Source organism: Artibeus jamaicensis, unplaced genomic scaffold, assembly GCF_021234435.1.
Source record: "Artibeus jamaicensis isolate MK-2021 breed Jamaican fruit bat unplaced genomic scaffold, CSHL_Jam_final contig_469, whole genome shotgun sequence".
NCBI classification, from domain to species: domain Eukaryota; kingdom Metazoa; phylum Chordata; class Mammalia; order Chiroptera; family Phyllostomidae; genus Artibeus; species Artibeus jamaicensis.
In genome coordinates this window covers 1191228-1210350 of record NW_026521847.1, presented here as the reverse complement: position 1 = coordinate 1210350, position 19123 = coordinate 1191228, and the positions used below count along the sequence as shown (strand labels likewise).

Here is a 19123-nt window from a genome sequence, read left to right as displayed (position 1 = left end):
GGTGCTGCTATGGGGAGAGGAGTGGCCAGGCTGGAGCCAGCCCAACCTGTGACTCCTGGGACCAGGAATCACTTGGAATAAACGGAGTGCCATTCTGTTTCCATTACCTTGGGGGCCCCTAGTGCCTGAGGCAGTGTTTCTTGGTCCTTGGGTCCCAGCTGCTAACGGGGGCTAATGGGTTGGAGAAGAAGCAGCTAGGCAGAAGGAAAATGTATTCATTGCTAGGCACCCCCTGCCTTGGTAATTGGTGGGGAGTGGCATCACTAAGGAGCTACAGGTCCGCCTAGAAGGGCAGGGTCTCCGGGGCAACTTGGAGAGGGCCGAGGGCCGGGTGTGTACTGGCGCCCCTCCCCTCCCGAGAAATGGAAGCCAAGGGGTGTGGTGTCCGGGGAGGACGGAAGTGACGTTGCCTGGGCGGGGCCAGCCCAGCACAATGGACCATGGAGTTCCCGTTCGATGTGGACGCGCTGCTCCCGGAGCGCATCACGGTCCTGGACCAGCACCTGCGGCCACCGGTCCGCAGACCTGGAACCACAACACCAGCCCGGTGACATCTCAAACCCACCTTGATGCCTTTCTCCTGGTTCTAGAAATCTGATCCGGGAACCACGCCCCTGGCCCCCCCCCCCTTTTCACTGAGTAATGACCCACACACCTTTTAAGGTCCTGGATCGACCTGTTGGTGACCTTTGACCCTACATTTAGTGGGATTGATCTACGTTTGGATCTATAACATTTCACCCTTCGGCCAAATATAAGGTCCTGGCCAAAGGATGTGGTTGACCTGCCCTTCCTGCTTCCTCATAACCTCAAGGGAGGAGGGAGTGTGGCACGTTGGAAAGGAGGTGTGATAAAAGTTTGGGTTTCAGAGAGTGGGGTGGAAAAATCAGATTGGAATACTCCAAGGCAAAGTCGGGGAGTCTTTAAGTGCTGAACCTGGACTGGAGTTGTGGTCCAGTTTCCTGGGAGTCCAGAATCCTCATCCATTGATTATCTGACTTCATCTCCTCTCTTATAGTGTTGATGTGCAAGAGCAAATTATGACCATTGTAGATGAATTGGGCAAGGCTTCTGCCAAGGTACTGGGGACACTTCTCTAGGAACAGTAGATAAAGGAGGGCTGGATTCTTTGGAAGGGACCTGCAGAAAGTCTGTCTTCATCTGTCTGTCAGGCCCAGCACCTTCCTGCACCCATCACCAGTGCAACGAGGATGCAGAGTAATCGCCACGTTATGTATGTGCTCAAAGACACTTCTGCTCGACCGTGAGTACTAAACACTTTTCCATCCTGTATCCCTTTCTTCCCAGCCCCTTTCCCTTTTTGACTCTACCTCTCTCAGCCAGCTGCTTCTAGCTTCATTATTTTTCCCATCCTGTAGGGCGGGAAAAGGAGCTGTTATTGGCTTCCTCAAAGTTGGATACAAGAAACTCTTTGTACTGGTGAGTGCTACTGGAAGCTGAGAATTCATATGCCTTGATTACTGAACACAAAAGTGCTAAAGTTTGGGAGGTGGCAACAATTTCTTGGTCCTAAAAGATATTTATTGTTCTTTACCTCTTAGGATGATCATGAGGCTCATAATGAGGTGGAACCCCTTTGCATCCTGGATTTTTACATTCATGAGTCACTTCAACGCCATGGCCATGGGCAAGAACTCTTCCAATATATGTTGCAGGTATCACTTTTTCACCAGTCTGTCTAAAGGGACATCAAAGGCCCCTTTGCTATGAGCCCTGCCAAAGCTTCTGTCTTCCCCTCCCCAATGTCCTCATGTCCCTATTCCCTTCCCAGGCTCTAGAGTTCTGTTGGCATGTTCTCCCCGCACCTTCTTCTACCCTGAGTCTCCTGTTCCCTGCAGAAGGAGCGAGTTGAACCACACCAACTGGCCATTGACCGACCATCACAGAAGCTGCTCAAGTTCCTGAATAAATACTACAACCTGGAGACCACGGTCCCACAGGTTAGAAATTTCAAAGGGTGGATCCCCACTAAGCATGCACATTGAATTTATTATTTCAGGGCAAAGAATTGGCACCTTCCAAGCACTTCTTAGTCCCTGTTATGTAGGATTCATTTTATACAACTAAGTATTTGTTTTTAATTTTTACCATGTCTTATTCTGCAACTATTTTACTCTCATCTATTTTAATTCATTATCATGGCTATTTTTTATACTTAATAATATGTTCCTGCCCCAAACATAGTCAGCTTATTTTTACCTCCTTTTTGCATGGGCCATTACTTATTCAATCAGTATTTCTTAAGGGTTCAGAATAATATACATTTCCTGTCTTTGGGAGCTTTGGTCTAAAATGGGGGAGGTGGTTGGTTTTTAAGTAAATGCAACATAATTATTACTAGTGCTATCCATGTATTCAACAAATATCTATTGAGCATCTGGCACTGCTGTGGGCACTAGGAATACTTTACTCAACAAAACAGGTAAAAGTTTCTGTTCTTGTGGAGCTTATATTTTAGTTGAGCCAAAAATAATAAACAGGTATATCCTATGGTTGATTATAAGTGTTCTGGAAAAATGAGAGCCAGGAAGAGGGCTTGGGAGTGCCACAGTAGGGATGGGAATGTGCGCTGTTGCAAGTTTAAATGGCATAGGCAGGGAAGGCCTCACTGAGGAAGTGTCATTCGAGCAGCAGTGAAAGGAGATGATAATAAGAGCCAAGTAATATCTGGAAGGAAGGCATCCCAGGCAGAGGGAACAGCGAGTGCAAAGACCCTGAAGGAGTGTGCCTGGAAGAGTGAACTGACGGTGTGATTGGAGTACTGTGGATGATGGTGGTGATTAGAGAGAGGTGGTTGATGAAATCAGAGCTATAGGGCAGGAAGGATGTTTTGGGCCTTAAAAGCTATTTCAAAGGCTTTGGCTTTTACTTTCTGTGAAAAAAAGAAAACCATCATAGGAGTTTGAACAGAAGGATGGTATGATCCGACTTTTAACCAGACCACTTTGACTTAAAAATAAGCAAAGGGGGAACAAAGGTGGAAGTAAGCAGACCAGTTAGCAAGCAACAATCCTGATGAAAAATGATGGTGGTTCAGACCAAGATAGTAGCAGTAGAGATGGTAAAGAGTGGTCAGATTTTAAATATTGTGAAGTTAAAGCAAGTCAGGTTTCCTAATAGACTGAAGTAGAGGGGGTGGGGGAGAGTTAAGGTTTCAGGTGATCCCTAAGTTGTTGGCCTGAAAAGTTAGAAGGAGTTACACTAACTAAGATAGTAGGTGGAGCAGCTTTGGAGGAAATAGTAGGACCCATTTTGAATATGTTAAATTAGAGATAAGTCCAGGTTGATAAGTTTGGTATTTTCTTGGAGTTCAGAGAAGTAGTTTGGGATAGAGTGTCTTCAGTGTACATAGGGTGTTGAAAGCAGTGAGACAGGATGATGTCACCAGGGAGTACTAGAGATGTGGTCCAAGGTCTGGAGCCCCTGGGCACTCTTTTAAGAAGTCAGGGCAAAGAAAGAACCAGCAAGTGTGACCAAGGAGTAACTAGTGAAGTAGATGAAAACTTGAAAGTTGACCTGGTAGGCTGGTAAGGAAAGTATTTCCAAGGAGGAAGGAATGGCTTACTGATTCAAATGGTGCTGATTGGTGAGATAAGAAGAGGTCTGGGAAGTGACCATTTGCTTTAGCTGCCTGAGGCCATTTATGATCCTGACCAGCTAGCTGTTTTGGTGCAGCAGTGGGTGAAAGTCTGGATGGAGAGTTAGTTTAGGAAATTGAGAAGCTAGGAGCTGGAGACAGCAAGAATAGGCCGCTCTTATTTTATTGTTTTTTAATTTTTATTTATCAATTTTAGAGAAAAACATCCACTTGTTGTTCCACTTAATTGAAGTTTTACTTACTGGTTGATTTTTTTTTTTTAAGATTTTATTTATTTATCTTTAGAGGGGAAAGGAAGGAGAAAGGGAGAGAAATATCAATGTATGGTTGCCTCTTGTGTGTCCCCTGCTGGGAACTGGCCTGCAACCCAGGCATGTGCCCTGACTGGGAATCGAACCGTGGTTGCTTGGTTCCCAGGCCCGTGCTCAATCCCCTGAGCTACACCAGCCAGGGCTACTGGTTGATTCTTATGTGTGCCTTGACCTGACCAGATATTGAATCCCCAACCTTGGCATATGGGGAGGATGCTCTAACCAACTGAGCTACCTGGCCAGGGCTGAGGCCACTCTTTTAAATGCTGCTTTAAGGGGAACAGAGAAGTAGACAAGAGCTGGAGAGGGAAGTGGATCAAGAGTGGGTTCTGTTCAGTTGGAAGAACAGCCTAAGAATGACTCTCTGTATAGAAAGAAAATCTGATGATGTCAGAGCATGGAGAATTGTTGAAGCAGTGTTGTCGAATGGGTAGGAGGGGCTGAGATTGGCCTCCTTGGATAGGATCATGGACAGTTAATCCATAGTAACATGATTTGACTGATACACTTACAGAGGAGGCATAAGGACATAGTGGTGAGTTGAGGATTGGTAAAGAAAGGTTTGATACATGTTTAATCTTGAAAGGTGAGTGTCCAGAGACACAAGTGGCTGGGTTAAAGTGCATTTTATATGTAAGAACCAGCACGAACAAAGTCAGAGAGGTATTAAACTACCTGTCAGGGCAATACAAACAGTTTGGTGTGGCTGGAATACTGGGTATGTGCTTCAAGGGAAAATAAGGGTGGGTTGGTAGATACTACAGCAGGATAAGGCAGGAAATAGACAGGGCCTGTTCAGAGTGTCCTCACATGTATATTTCTGCAGAGAGTAGTGAGAACAGTGAAGGAACACAGTATTAGGCATCAAACACATTACCCAGGTGACAGGTAATACCAGAGCAGGAGAGAGTATAAATAATAATGGCTAATGTCTCATGAGCTTTGTGTGGTATTGTATTTACATGCACCATTTCAGTTGATCCTTGTACTACATCTCTTTGAGGTAAGTGCTATTGTTGACTCTGTTTTGGGTTTATACAGATGAGCGACTGTTCACATAGCTAATCAGTGGTAGAGCTCAAATCTGAACCTATAGCCCACTCTTTATGACTATACTGTATTCCTGGCTGAAATGCTGTAGCTAGCTAGCTTCAAGAATCTGCAACTTGAGACCCAGTTCTGCCACTTGTGGCTACTTGGCTTTGAGCAAGGCATGTCTCCAAGTCTTTTTTATTTTTTGATGCTTGTTCTTATTTTTTTATTACTCTTAAAAAACCTCATTTTTGACTGGACTCAGACTTAGAGGTAGAAGCTGTCAGAGAGCACAGCCTACCTCTCTTGGTAGTCTATTCCTGGCATTTTTCTTTGGCCTCTTTCATTCTTTCAGCCAGAAGTTTAGCATATTCTGCAGCCTCTTCCTTAACTTTTGTTAGTACTTTGCTTCTTCAGAGCAATGCACCAATATTTGTGTTACAGTACACATGGAGTAACAAGATGCTGAATCTTAGGTGCTTTAGTTCTAGGTTTCTTAACTTCTTTGTTTAGAGGCTTTCACACAACATGTCGGCAAACATCTTCTTTAGAAAGGTTGAAGAGTTTGCAGATTCTGCTAGCTCTTCTGGGCCCCAGGTGACAAGGCACAATAGTATCAGTGAGACCAGGAATATCTTTCTGCCCTGCCCCCCTTTATTTTTACAATAACCAAGTTGAGAACACAGAGATTGGCATTCACAATGCAACCCTGAACAGACTGGTGCTTCCACTCTTCGGTCCTTCGTCTATAATAGGAATGCCCCTTGCTCAACAGGAGGTGAACACATCCATGGGTCAAGATACCCTGCTTCATAGGGAAACCTTGTTTGTCATTCCCACTACTGATTCAACCCACATAACTCTTCTATTCTTCATCCAGAGCATCAGCAGCAACTTCTGTGGCCATATGCTTCTCATAAAAGGTACTATGTTTGTGTTCATTGCCCACTTCAATGAGTTTCTGGTAGCCAGTGGATAAGAAAGAGATTTTCAGTTTCATCCTGAAGCAGCCAACCGCCTCCAATGCACCATAAAAAAGAGTCGCCCAAGTCTTTTTTACTGATTTTATTGTTATTATTTTTAATGCCTTTCTTTTTTATTTTTTTAGAGAGAGAGTCAGGGAGGGAGAGGAGAAAAACATCAATATAAGAGAGATATATCAATCAGTTTTTTTTCTTGCATGCCCTCACCTGGGGACCTGGCCCACAACCCAGGCATGTGCCCTGACTGGGAATCAAACCAGCAACATTTCAGTCTACGGGCTGGCATTCAGCCATTCCAGCTAGGGTCTTTTTTACTTTTTTTTTAAACTAGAGTTGTTGTGAAGGCCAAATCGAATGTGATAACATAATGACATCACTTTAAAATGATCAGTTATTAGATATCAGGTATCAAAGTGGTACCCTGTCTTCCAGCATCTCTTCCTTCCCTCAACAATCCCACCTGTCTGAACCCTACTTAAAACCTTAGTTCTCAGTATTTGTATCCTTAACTCATGTGGCCTTGTCTGTGAGTCTTGTTTGGACAGCTCTGTATGCCTTCCTTGACATTTTATGCTTTTGTTTTCATTAGAAGGGGTCCTGGAGAGCCTAAAATGGTATAGGCTTTTTATAAAATTCACTTTTTTAACTAAAATATACAATTGCCCTGGCTGGTGTAGCTCAGTGGATTGAATACCAGACTGAGAACCAAAGTGTTGTCAGTTCAATTTTTAGTCCGGGCACATGCCTGGCCAGGTCCCCAGTAGGGGCTGTATAAGCAGCAACCACACATTGATGTGTCTCTCCCTCTTTCCCCCTCCCTCAAAAAGTAAATAAATAAAATCTTTTAAAAAATCATTTAATGGTTTTTAGTATGTTCTTCTTGTTGTGCAATTACCACCACTGTCCAATTCCAGAACATTTAACTAAGCATTCACTTTCCATCCCTTTTCCCCAGACCCTCTTAACCACTAATCTACTGTATGGAATTGCTTATTTTGGACATTTTATGTAAATGAAATTATACAACATGTGGCTTTTATGTTTGGCTTTCATTTAGCACAATGTTTTCAGGAGGTTCTTCTATGTTGTAGCCTGTATCAGTACTTCATCCCCTTTTTTAAAAAAGATTTTTTTTAATTTTATTTTTAGAGGGGGGGAGGGAGGGAGAAAAGGAGGGAAATATCGATTGGTTACCTCTCACATGCACCCAGACCACAGACCAAACCTGCAACACAGGCATGTGCCCTGGAATCAACCAGCAACCTTTTGCTTTGTGGAATAACACCCAACTAAGCCACACCAATCAGAGCTGTACTTCACTTCTTTTTATGTCTGAATAATATTCCATGATATGGATTATGCCACATTTTGTTTATCCATTTATCAGCTGACTGTTTCCACTTTTGCCCATTTGTGTGTAAAATTTTAGGTTGCTGGTTTTGAGGGTTTTTTAAAAGATTTTTTATTTATTGATTTTTAGAGGGGAAGGGGAGGAGACAGGGAGAGAAACATCAATGTGTAGTTGCCTCTTGTGCACCCCCTACTGGGGACCTACTGGGTTCGCAGGCCAGTGCTCAATCCACTGAGCCATACCAGCCAGGGCTATTGTGTATAAGATTCTGTTTGCACTTGTATTTTCAGTTCTTTCGGGTATACCTAAGAGTGGAATTGCTGGCCATGTCATACTTCTTTTTTTTTTCTTTTTTTATCAGTCAATTTTTCATTGCTTTTAGAGAGGGAGAGAGAGAAAGGGAGAGAAACATTGATGTGAGAGAGAAGCATCAATTGGTTGCCTCCCACATGCACAGGGACAGAGGATCACATGTGCTCCAAGCAGCGATCAAACCCCAAACCTAGGTATGTACCCTGACTGGAGTCAAACCTGTGACCTTTTGGTCTACGGGACGATGCTCCAACCAACTGAGCCACACCGGCCAAGGCCATACGATAATTCTTGGTTCCACTTTTTGAAAAACAAGCTGTTTTTCCAATAACTGCATTTATATTTCCACCGGCAATGGATGAGTGTTTCAGTTTCTCAACAGCCTCATAAACATATTATTTTCCTTTTTAAAAAAATAATCAGCATGCTAGTGGGTATGAAGTAGTCTCGTTTTGTGGTTTTTGATTTGCATCTCCCTACTGACTAATGATATTGAGCATCTTTTCAAGTACTTACTGGCCACTTAATTATCTTCTTTAGAAAAATATTTATTCAAGTCTCATGCCAATTTTTAAATTGCGTTCTGTGAGGTGTAGGACTTTTTAATATGTTCTAGATGTAACATCCTTTTCAAATGTATGACTTGGAAATATTTTGTCCTATTTTGTTTATGGGTTGTCTTTTCATTTTCTTTTAATCTTTTTTTAAGGTTTTATTTATTTATTTTTAGAGAGAAGGGAAGGGAAGGAGAAAGAGAGGGAGAGGAATATCAATGTGTGGCCACCTCTCGCATGCCCCCCACTGGGGATCCAGCCCGCAGCCCAGGCATGTGCCCTGACTGGGAATCGAACCGGTGACCCTTTGATTCCCAGCCCACACTCAATCCAATCCACTGAGCTACACCAACCAGGGCTCATTTTCTTGATAGTGTCTTTTGATGAAGTCCAGTTTATCTATTTTTCTTTTTGTGGTTTGTGCTTTTGATGTCATATTTAAGACATTGTCTAATCCAAAGTCATAATTTTCCTCACTGTTTCCCTGTAAGGGTTTCATAGTTTTAGTTCTTAGGTCCATTTTTAGTTTTATTTTTCCATCTGTGATGTGAAATAGAGGTCCAAATTCATTATCTTGCATGTGGGTTTTCAGTTGTCTAAGCACCATTTGTTGAAAACTATTCTTTCCCTTTTGAGTGGTCTTGACATCATGGGTGTAATTCTGGACTCTGTTTTTTCTGCCACACCATTATAATGGCTTCGTAGTGTTGAAATCAGGAAGAGTGAATACTCCAACTTCATTCTTCTTTTTCAAGGTTGTTTGGCTATTTGAGATCCTTTGCAACTCCACGGGTTCAGCTTCTCAGGGTCTGAGTGTTTGAGACTGTCAAGAGAACTAGAAAGGCTGGCTTTTGTTCCTCCCACTGTGGTTTTTCTAGCAGCGTTCTGTATCCAAGGGTGCTGAGTATCTGAATGGACAACTATCCTTTGCTTGTTTTTGTCTTATAGGTAAACAACTTTGTGATCTTCGACGGCTTCTTTGCCCATCAGCATCGTAAGTCTTCTCACCTTGTGTGTTGGTCAGTTACTTGGGGTGAGGGAAAGAAAAGAGGTGGGTTCTTTGTCCCACTGGTCTCCTCACTGAGAGGCACCACCACTTCCTTCCTCACAGGGCCCCCTGCTCCCTCTCTGAGGGCAACTCGGCACTCTGGCGCTGCTGTGGTTGATCCTACACCTGCTGGTAAAGCTGCACTGAATTGGCGGGACTATAGTGCTATGGTGGCTAATTACTCTGGAGGCCACAGAGCACATAGTGTGATCTATAGGCAATGTGGAAAAACTCTAAAGCAACCCAAGTCTCCCAGCAGTCATTACCCATTTACCTTTACCATCATGGGAGCAGTGCATTTAAACTTGTCAAGACTTTTTTTTTTTTAAGATTTTACTTATTTAGAGAGGGGAAGGGAGGGAGAAAGAGAGGGAGAGAAACATCAGTGTGTGGTTGCCTCTTGAGCACCCCCTACTGGGCATCTGGCTCACAACCAAGGCATGTGCCCTGACTGGGAATCAAACTGGTGACCCTTTAGTTTGCAGTCTGGTGCTCAATCCACTGAGCCACACCATCTGGGCTGAACTTGTCAAGACTTTTAACTAAGCAAAGTTTTTGGGAGCCTGTTTCACAAATAATTTTGATGGAGACTCTTGTTGCTTCAGGTCCATAAAAGGAGGCCAGAGTCACATTCTTTGTAAACCCCTCAGATTTCTGTCAGTCAGTGAGGGACAGTCAAGTGCAGTCAGCCCTTCCATTTCCAGTCAAAGAATATTGACATGAATGGCCCAAAGTTTAAATATTAGTTTTAGAAGATAATGCTCAGAACTTACAACATTTCTAACCAAATATTAATGAAGTTGATCTCAAGAAACCAGACCTAGGAGGTACAGAAACGCTGACTCAGTTCTCCATTTCATCTTCATATACACATGCTCCCTGCCAGTATGAGTCCTACTCCTCCTCACTGCTTGCTTCCCAAAAGTGGAGAAGCACAGCTGTTAGCTATGCAGCGCATATTGCACAGAAGGGCCACTCTGAGCTTTCTGGGCTGGCTCTGTGACTAGCTCACACCTCCTCCATGGACAGGAAAGGGAAGAACAATCACTCAAAGAACAGTCAGCTTCAGCCAGCATCAGGCACTGAGAGGCAGTTCATTTCTATGAGTTTCTTTGGTTTCCAAGGCTTCCCCCACCCAGCTCCTACTGATGTACAGGCTATGAGAGGGACTGAGATCCAATAAGGATTGTGAGGACTCATGACCACAGTTGGGAGCTGTGGATAAAGCTTAAATGGATTCACTGACGTCTCGTTTGCTACACATGATGGAAAACCTTGAGTGGGAAAGGGAGGGAACAAGTATAGTGAGGGAATGAGAGGCAGAGCCTTGGACAATATGTTAGCATTCCATTTACTCTCATAACTCCCAGATATCCATGTTTTCTCATCCTTTTTTTCCCCCTAATAAAACTTACATCCCTTCCCATCTTTGCAGCAAAAGGAGAGGTTCTTCCCCACCCCAGCCTCTACTAACCTCTCTAAAGCAATTTCTGATTAACCAGGGACTCTGTCCATCTCATCTAGAGGGACCCAGGGTCCTTGTTAGCCTGGCTGGGACCGTTCCACTGCCCCAGAATCCCAATGGGGCCTGACAGCACCCACTGACAGTAAGAGCTTGCTTCCCTTGGCCACCCTTCTCCTGGATTGTTTCTCCTTAATTCTTCATTTGGCTTACTCCTTCTGGCTCTCGTCAAAAGTGCCCCAGCATTCTTCTGAAATTCCCTTGAGGTGTGATGGTATTGCCACAGAGGCGCTTCTGTGGTGGAGCTGAACTCTTATCCTTCCCCAGAAGGAACTGTGGTGTCAGGGAGTAGAGGTGTGGGCTCATTACAAAGTGTGTCTCCAAACGCCTACCTTGCCTGTGTCTTCTTCACCATCAGCTCCAGCCAGGAAGCTGCCACCCAAGAGAGCAGAAGGAGAAATCAAGCCGTACTCCTCTAGTGACCGAGAATGTAAGATTGGGGTAGGGTGCTCGGTTTGGGGTACCCTAACTCAGGAAGAATTCGTTCTCTCTAAAGGCTCTGATTTCTCTTTTCTACCCTACTCTTTGCTGTCTTGCTCTTTATCCTCCTCCCTTTTCCCAGTTTTGAAAGTAGCTGTGGAACCTCCTTGGCCCCTAAACAGGGCCCCTCGCCGAGCTACACCTCCGGTCCACCCGCCTCCCCGCTCCAGCAGCCTGGGAAATTCACCAGAACGAGGTCCCCTCCGCCCCTATGTGCCAGAGCAGGAGCTTCTGCGTTCCTTGCGCCTCTGCCCCCCACACCCTACTGCCCGGCTTCTGCTGGCTTCCGACCCTGCTGGCAGCTCAGCCCAGCGTCGCCGCACCAGGTAATAGAAGTTGGATGGTTAGGGAGCCTCAAGACTGTCGAAGAATATTAGAAATGGGAAAGGGCAATTGGAGTCAAGAGACATAAAGAAACAGGATGGGTAAATTGGAGAGTATATTGGGAAATATTTGTGGGAGTGGTATGGAAATAAATGACAGTGGGGAAGCAGAATAGGACTTTATGTAAAGTCTAGGGACCCCAGTTTTACAGTGAGAGTTGGGAGGAAATGTAGGAAGAACCCAGATCCATGGGTGTATGGAACTGCTAAGTTGGGGGAAATCTTGTGATACTTGCTGGGGAAGTGCATTGTCTCTGACATTGGGGGCCACTGGCCCCATGTCAGTGCCTTGTGTGGCAGCAGCCCATCAAGCAGACAGAGAATAGGCATCTCTTGTATTTTTCTCCCTAGCTTTCTCTTCATTTCTGACTTCTCTGTTTTTCTCTCTCCCCCCACTTTCCCTCTCCCTACCTCCTGTCCATAAATCCTTTCACAGCTCCCTTCCCCGCTCTGATGAGAGTCGATACTGACAGCTAACCTGCGCCTCTCCCTGGGACACCTTGGGTGGGCAGAGACCCTCTCCCCAAGAACCCCAGACCTATTCCAGTGCTTCATCCAGGATCCAGTGGAACCTGACAGAATCCATAGGATTTTCTCTTCCCCTTTCTTGGATAACTGGGTTGTCAGGGTCCCAAATGGCCAAATACTTTGCAGTGTTTCTTGCCAGGAAATGCATCCCTTCTCTCTTAACTTGGTCTCTGAACACTCCTGCAGTCTGAATTGCTGCCAGACTCCTTGGTTGTGCGCTTATACTGATTATCCAGATAAGCACACTCTGGCTTGCTGTCAGACTCCAGAATACCATGGAAGGTCCAAGGGCCTCCACTGCTAGAGAAACCTTTTAAGGAATTTTGTCCATGGAATAAATCCCATATTCAATCTACAGTGTCTACTGGTGGCCCTCATACTGCTTTGTGCTACATAATATACTTACCTTTCAGCGTGTTGATGTCAGCCAGTGAGATCTGCTTCAGAGCACTTCAGTTAGGTAGGACAGGGACTTACAGCTCCAAAAAGGGATCTACTGAACATTGCTGAGCTCTTCATTACAACATGTTTTGTGTATGTGTCAGTGAACCCTTCAGGTGATGTCTGCTTTGGGGCTTTGAAGACTCACCACACTTCTAAAGACCACCACTACTTCCCCCAGACCCAGATTCTGTGAGGGACTTTGTTTCTTGGCAGTAGATCCCAGCAAGCACCCTGGGATCACTCTTTGCCATATTTCAAAAGATAAGCCTGAGTCTTGAGGCTCTGTTAGCTCCCAGATCTGTCCTTCCCCAGTAGCTAGATGCTGATAATATTCCTGTCTTGTGAGATTGTCTTGAGATGAAGGGGAACTCCTCTCTGGCTTTTTTTCCCCTTCCCCCTCTACAGCAAGAACCTTTTTTCCTGCTCCATGCCGATGGTATAAAACCTCCTCCTCCCTCCCTCCCCTCTGTGGTAGATCAAGTACCCCCACTATGTTCCCCCAAATCCTTGGGAGCAGGATCTCCCTTTCTCCTTACTCATTCTTCCTTTTTCTTCTCTGTCTCAGTGTTCTCAATAAAGTGTGAATTCCTTTGTGTTTTTTAAATGGACATTTTCAATGAAAAAGAAAACACCCTGAAAAATCAACTTAAGGCCTCAGCTTCATTTGTGTTACCTCATTTTCCTGGGTTCTAAGGCATCTCTGTCCCCCTCATCTTCCTCACTGCTGAGATCTGCAGATCTTGTAGCAAGGAGTCTCAGAGCTGCCCTTGCAGGGTCTGGTGTTCCCCCCTTCCCCATCTTCATTGCTGGATCTTCTGTGGGTTCTGTCTCCTCTCATGTCGTTGCTGGATCCCTCTGTGTAGGCTTCTATGTCTACTTCCCCATTCCCTCCAGAAACTCGGGCTCTCCCCAGAGATTTCTACCCGTCACCCCAAACCAGCCCTTACTGGGATGTCAAGATTTACCCATATCCTTGGAATCCTGATTGCGTCCCTATAACCATCCCCTAATTGGTCCCTGGATTCCTCTTTACATTCCGATTTTTTGCCTTTCCCTCACCAAACATTTGGACCTCTCCCAAGATAGTCCCTGACCTCTGTTGAGTGTCCAACACATTCTGTCACCTCTCTTCAAAGGCTCCCTCCTTTCTAAATCACCTTTGCTACTGCCTATAATGAAAGTAACCATGTTTTCCAAACCAAACATCAGGGTACTTTGTCCAACAAATTGGTTTTGTCTATGTGCTTTTGTGGGGGCTAAATGCACCATATACTTTTAGCCCTGCTTTTAACACATTCCAACTAGAAATAGTAAAGTAACAAATCAGGAGTGCTCCAGAAAAAAATCTTTGGAATAGCAAATGAACTCCCTCCCCTTTCCGGGGCCCAGCTTAGATTAAAACTCCCTAGGAAGGATAATTACCTCTCTGTGCTCCTGTGCTATTCCTTTTATTCCTCTCCTCTGATTCCTCTAAATCCACTCATCTTTCACCCTGTAGCCTCTTCCCCATCATTTCCCATTTCTTCTACAGGGGGACTCCCCCAGGGCTGGTAGCCCAAACCTGCTGCTACAGCCGCCATGGGGGGCTGAATTCCTCATCCCCTAACATAGGTAAGTATTCATCCCTCCATATCCTCAAATCAAGTAGGCTATATTCACTACCTTCTCTAGCTTTCCCATGCATATATGTCATATTTCCACAGGCAACCTAGAATGGAAGCAGGGGGAACAGGAAACAGATAATAGGTGAGGCCTGATCCCCTTCCCTACCAGCCTCCCAGCACCTGTCTTCTTTCATAACATCACTTTCAGCTTTTTCCTCTGAAATCTTATTCTCCCAACTGGATGCTACCTGCCTTTCCCTCTAAATCCTTCTACTTAACATCCTACAAGCCTGTTTCCCCGTAAGTTCAACTCTGGTACTTCCCTTTGGCACTGTCTGAGGGGTTTCAAGTTTGGACATAGCACCAATGGTTCCAGCTTCACACCCCATCATTTGTCCTCCTCTACTTAAGAACCAGACAGACCCTGAGACTCTGATCTTAATTCCACTTCAGTGCCTCTGTAACCCACTATCCATCGCCCTCCTACCTACCAGGTCTGCCAGTGACGAGCAGGTCTTGTCACAGCATGGGTATGAAAAGGAACCCATACACACAGTTCCTCCACAGGCCCAGGCCCCACCAGCCCATTACTGGTCAGTGGCTGGGGACTTGTTCAACGCCAGGTTCATTCGAAAGTTGCAGGAAAATCGCAGCACCAGGCCTTGGTGACTGCGGCCCTGTCACACCTTCAAAGTCATATTTCTCTCGCTACAGGAGGCAGCCAACGCCCACCATCATAATAGAACTATTTCATTCATTTGTTCATTCATTCAACAGGCTTTCTTAGCAGTGCTAAGTCATTTGCATCTTATTCTAACGACAGCAATAAAGTACTTTTATCACAAGAGCTACTGAGAAATTTAACTGTCATTATTTCAATATCATCCGCACTCCCTGTACCCAGTTCATCCCCATCTTGCCCAGCATTTTGCGCAAGCGCCCCGAGTGAGTGAGTGAGCGGAACTCGTGGCCGCCAATTTACTGCGCAAGCGCGCTCTAAGGCAGCCTCTAGTCTTCTGGCGCAGGCGCACTTACTGCGGCCTGGGCTCCTCACCGCCGCAGTACGCAAGCGCACAACATCTCCGTTTCCCTGCCCAGTTCCTGAACCCCACTACCTCTCCTTTCCCCTTCAAGAAGCCGGCGCCTGGACGCACTCCTCCCAGGAGGAGGCCACAGGCCACATTTGGTAGGCGCGCTGTCTGCTTTCGGATTATCATGTACCAGCCCAGCAGGGGGGCAGCCAGGCGTCTCGGCCCCTGCCTCCGCGCATACCAGGTTCGCCCCCAGGTGAGAAGAGGGGAGCACCCGGAGTCGATGGGGCGGGAAGAGACCCTCATCAGTGCCCGCCCCATTTCATTCTGCACAGGCGCAGTGATCCCACCGCCCGGTCTTACCTCTTGTTGGGTGGTACCTAGAGGGCCCGGGGTCTCGGGGACCAAGGAGGCAGTGCTACCAGCAGTGGCACGGATGAAACGTGGACAGCGTTTCTGCCAGGTCTGGGGTGGGCAGGCAAGGTTGAAGGCGGGGTGGCGGGGCGCATCTGCCCTTCGCCTGCGTCTCCACCACTATCTGTGCCTCGAGGTGATTTGAAGGGCAGGGGGCGGAGAGATTACACCCTGCGTGTCTTGCACCGTGAGATCGACCGGCTGGGGCCCCTGCTCCCAGGTGGGAAAGGTGGCCACACCCCCAGTGGAGACGGCGCCTCGGGGACAGAGCCCATGCAGCCCACTCGTCTTCCGGAGTGACCCCTCCAGTTCCTGGAGGAGCGAAGGAACTCAGGTCAGGCCTGACTTTGAGTGACCTCCTGCTCATCCTGGTTTCAACGGTCTATCCTTTCAGCCTATTGGGCTTGTTTGTGTCATTAGTGGGACTCGAAATGATAACTTATGTTTGTGTAGTACCTTATAAGTTGCAGCTTTGTTTACATTTATTTCATATAGTACTTATAACTCAGTGTGACGTCATCATCCTCGTTTATAAGAGGGCATTTACTGGAAACTGAGGCATAGGGAATAAGAGTGCCTAAGGGTTCCGAATAGTCTTAGTACTCAAGAGAAATGTCTACTGTTCCAGCTGGATTTTTCTTCTATACAACATCAATCTCACACACTTAATTGTGGAATGTGGTACAGGCCACATCATTTCATCCACAGTGCAAATAAAATCTGCTATTCGTTCACTTTGTTCATTCTTCAAACATGTATGTGATCCTTGCCCTGAGAGGTGGAACTGCTCCCGAAAGTATTGGAATCTTAAATGTAAAGGTGTTTGCCAATGTTTTGGGGAGATGCTTGTCATAGAAAACTTTCCCCTTGGAGATGGAGATGAATGCATCCCATTTTCCTCTAGTAATTCTATCGCTTGTCAGGAAAAGCAGGTGGGATTGGGAGTGTGTTAATGAGTAGCTTGGATGAAGGGCCATTAGGCAGCTGGATTCTTACCTTTTTCATTTTGGTTCTTCCTCCTTAGGACCAGCTTTCTCCATGGGCTCTGCCATTCCCACCCCTGTGGCCCCACTCCATGACTTCCACTTCTCCACATTCTCTTCTCTGGTTGCCCCCAATCCCACGCCCTCCCACTTGGCTGCTTCCCTGGGCTCCCCCACTACCTCTCCTTCAGACCCAGGCCCTCAGCTCACCATGGGTCATTCTCCCTCCACCAAAGGGGGAGGAGGGACCAGGACCTGAGTTGCATAGTGGCTGCCTGGATGGACTTAGGAGCCTATTTGAGGGACCTTCCTGCCCCTATCCTGGGGCTTTGATATCTTTCCAAGCCCCCGTGACTGCCCGCCCTTCCCCTGCCACTCCATCTGGAGATCCGAGTATGGAGGAGCACCTGGCTGTCATGTATGAAAGACTGAGACGAGAGGTAAGTCAGTTCAAAAGTGACCTTCATCCACAGTGGGAAGGAATGCAGGTTAACACTTGGAAATAAAGGATCGGTCAACTAGATTCTTTACTGGAACTGCAAGGCATGCACAGACATATGTTACAAACATTTCCCAAGGAAAAAATAATCCTAAATGTGGATTAAGGAAAGTTAAACATGGCATGGAGATGACCTTTCACTCAGAGGAATAAGGAAGCACAAAAATAGAAAAGTGAGAAATAGGATCATCTTTTCTTTCCCACTGGGTTGATGCCTTCTTCTTCCACCTAGCTTCCCAATTTCTTCCTTCACTCCCATGACTACACTCTCTACTCATCGGATGTTGAATTCATCAATGAGATCCTGAACATACGTACCAAGTGAGAATCCAGCCATGGGCATGGTGGTGGGGAAGAAAAGGACCCAGTGCTATGTATAATACTTGACCCTTTCAGTTACTGGAGAAGGTACTAGGCTGCTTCCCTACAACTGTTTCCTATTCTTCAGTAGCCAATTTGGTTTTCTGATTCTGCCATCGTGAGATTTCTTTTTCATCCCTTTTGCACAGGGGTCGCACATGGTATATTCTGTCACTAACCCTCTGCCGCTTCCTGGCCTGGAACTATTTTGCACAACTTCGGTTGGAGGTTCTACAGTTGACCCGCCACCCCGAGAACTGGACCCTGCAAGCCCGTTGGAGGCTTATGGGGCTACCCATCCACATGCTCTTTTTGCGTTTCTACAAGCGTGACAAAGAAGAGCTTTACCGGTAAGAGTAGTGAGGATGGACCCACACACTAAAATCCATTTCCTAATTGTACAGTTTTCGGATTGATGGTCCAGCGTCCCAGAAAATCCTTCATCTAACTGACTTGGCTGCAGCCTCCTTGAGCACAAGGATCTTATTGTAGTCTATTTTAATATAACAGAAGTAGGGACTTGGAGTATACTAGGAAATCTCTGAACTCAGCTTCTACATGTATATTACCTGGCACATAGTAGGTGTTCGAATACTTATCAAACAAACGAAAATTTCTGCTGGTGAACTCTCCTTCCCAGGAGCATGCCTGCGTCTTTCCCTTCCCTTTGTTCTTCCCCCAAAGGCACACATCTCCTAAACTCTAAAGGATGCTGGAGACTTGCAACTAGGGGAGCAACAGGCAGTGGCAGCTCATCCCAGGCTAACCCCCAACACTGTTTATGTCCCCAAAACCACCTTTTCTCTGACTTCCCAGTGAACTAACAGCCCCACCTAGGCTCTCCTATTACTTCTTCCATCCTAAATCCTTCCTTGTTTCACTATGTTCAGCTTTAACAAACATACTCTGCAAATCAAAATAAAAGAATCCTGCCTTGTAGGTTGAGCCGCACAACCTTAAATAAAGTACTTGGTAAATTTCTAAGGAGAATCCCAAGAAATTGTTAGGCTTACCCTACACCAGTGGTCTGTAAATTTTGCTGCACAGTGGAATCACTGGTGCCAGACATTCTGGTTTAATTGGGACAGGATACAACCTGGGCATCAGGGTTTCTCAAAGTTCCCCAGATGATCTAATAAGTAGCACAGTTAAGGAACTACTAGTTTAAACAAATGCTTGAATTAAACTTTGGGGTCAGTCAGCTTACCCCTCAGTAAGCCTCTCTTCCTTCACCAGGACCTATGATGCCTACTCCACTTTCTACCTGAATTCTGACGGCCTCATTTGTCGCCATCACCTAGACAAAGTGAGTCCCCAGGGCTGAATGTGGTAGGATGAGGGGGTAGCACATCCTACTAATTGGTATTAACCTTTCTCCCTGCAGCTGATGCCTTCACACACACCCTCAACACCTGTGAAGAAGCTGCTTGTGGGAGCCTTGGTGACTCTGGGGCTGTCAGAGCCAGAACCCAGCTTACGCCTGTGTCCCAAAGCCTGATCCAGGAACAGGTGTGGGCAGCACTGAAAACTGCTATGCACATGAGGTGGAGGTGGAACACCTAGCTTCTTCCCCTCTTCCCTCTCTCCTTCCTTCTTATGCTGTGTAAAGCTGTTGTGTAATTTAATTTGTAAATAATAAAGTCTAAGTGAAAATATGACATTGAA

At 45.9% G+C, this 19123-nt stretch overlaps 3 protein-coding genes and 1 pseudogene across 9 annotated transcripts in view; 2 read left to right on the top strand and 2 right to left on the bottom strand.

Annotated features, from left to right (window-relative positions):
* Positions 1–15739, bottom strand: part of PPP1R10 (protein phosphatase 1 regulatory subunit 10) — a 39522-nt gene extending 23783 nt beyond the window's left edge. The window contains exon 1 of the mRNA XM_053667412.1: positions 15566–15739. The gene's annotated coding sequence lies outside the window, so the exon portion shown is untranslated. The remainder of the gene's footprint in view (positions 1–15565) is intronic.
* On the top strand, positions 63–15018 carry ATAT1 (alpha tubulin acetyltransferase 1). Of its 6 annotated transcripts, none has more exons than XM_037141332.2 (13): positions 63–547; positions 1019–1079; positions 1173–1264; positions 1380–1440; positions 1563–1676; positions 1860–1961; positions 9111–9156; positions 9274–9342; positions 11091–11162; positions 11295–11538; positions 14099–14178; positions 14271–14313; positions 14666–15018. In XM_037141332.2, exons 1-13 carry the CDS (start codon positions 441–443, stop codon positions 14838–14840), a joined length of 1266 nt encoding a protein of 421 aa, XP_036997227.2. In that variant the 5' UTR covers positions 63–440; the 3' UTR covers positions 14841–15018. The 6 variants fall into 6 exon arrangements, with proteins under 6 accessions (XP_036997227.2, XP_036997225.1, XP_036997224.1 ...); XM_037141334.2 differs by lacking the exon at positions 63–547 and adding an exon at positions 561–847; XM_037141330.2 differs by lacking the exons at positions 14099–14178; positions 14271–14313; positions 14666–15018 and adding an exon at positions 12032–13212.
* On the bottom strand, positions 3867–6278 carry LOC128627785 (40S ribosomal protein S6-like; annotated as a pseudogene).
* Positions 15203–19116, top strand: CUNH6orf136 (chromosome unknown C6orf136 homolog). Of its 2 annotated transcripts, XM_053667413.1 has the most exons (7): positions 15203–15458; positions 15837–15950; positions 16641–17039; positions 17331–17419; positions 17608–17808; positions 18695–18764; positions 18843–19116. In XM_053667413.1, the coding sequence occupies exons 1-7, from the start codon at positions 15387–15389 to the stop codon at positions 18954–18956; spliced, it is 1059 nt and encodes a 352-aa protein (XP_053523388.1). In that variant the 5' UTR covers positions 15203–15386; the 3' UTR covers positions 18957–19116. The 2 variants fall into 2 exon arrangements, with proteins under 2 accessions (XP_053523388.1, XP_036997232.2); XM_037141337.2 differs by lacking the exon at positions 15837–15950 and having other exon boundaries at positions 15204–15458.
* The last annotated feature ends 7 nt before the right edge of the window (positions 19117–19123 follow it).

Excerpts from the sequence above, each read along its gene's own strand:
- ATAT1 (XM_037141332.2), top strand. The coding sequence starts at position 441 with ATGGAGTTCCCGTTCGATGTGGACGCGCTGCTCCCGGAGCGCATCACG. Across the intron at positions 1,677-1,859 it reads TCTTCCAATATATGTTGCAG|AAGGAGCGAGTTGAACCACA; the intron begins GTATCACTTTTT and ends TGTTCCCTGCAG. Across the intron at positions 14,179-14,270 it reads TTCCTCATCCCCTAACATAG|GCAACCTAGAATGGAAGCAG; the intron begins GTAAGTATTCAT and ends ATATTTCCACAG.
- CUNH6orf136 (XM_053667413.1), top strand. The coding sequence starts at position 15,387 with ATGTACCAGCCCAGCAGGGGGGCAGCCAGGCGTCTCGGCCCCTGCCTC. Across the intron at positions 17,040-17,330 it reads ATGAAAGACTGAGACGAGAG|CTTCCCAATTTCTTCCTTCA; the intron begins GTAAGTCAGTTC and ends TCTTCCACCTAG. Across the intron at positions 18,765-18,842 it reads GTCGCCATCACCTAGACAAA|CTGATGCCTTCACACACACC; the intron begins GTGAGTCCCCAG and ends TTCTCCCTGCAG.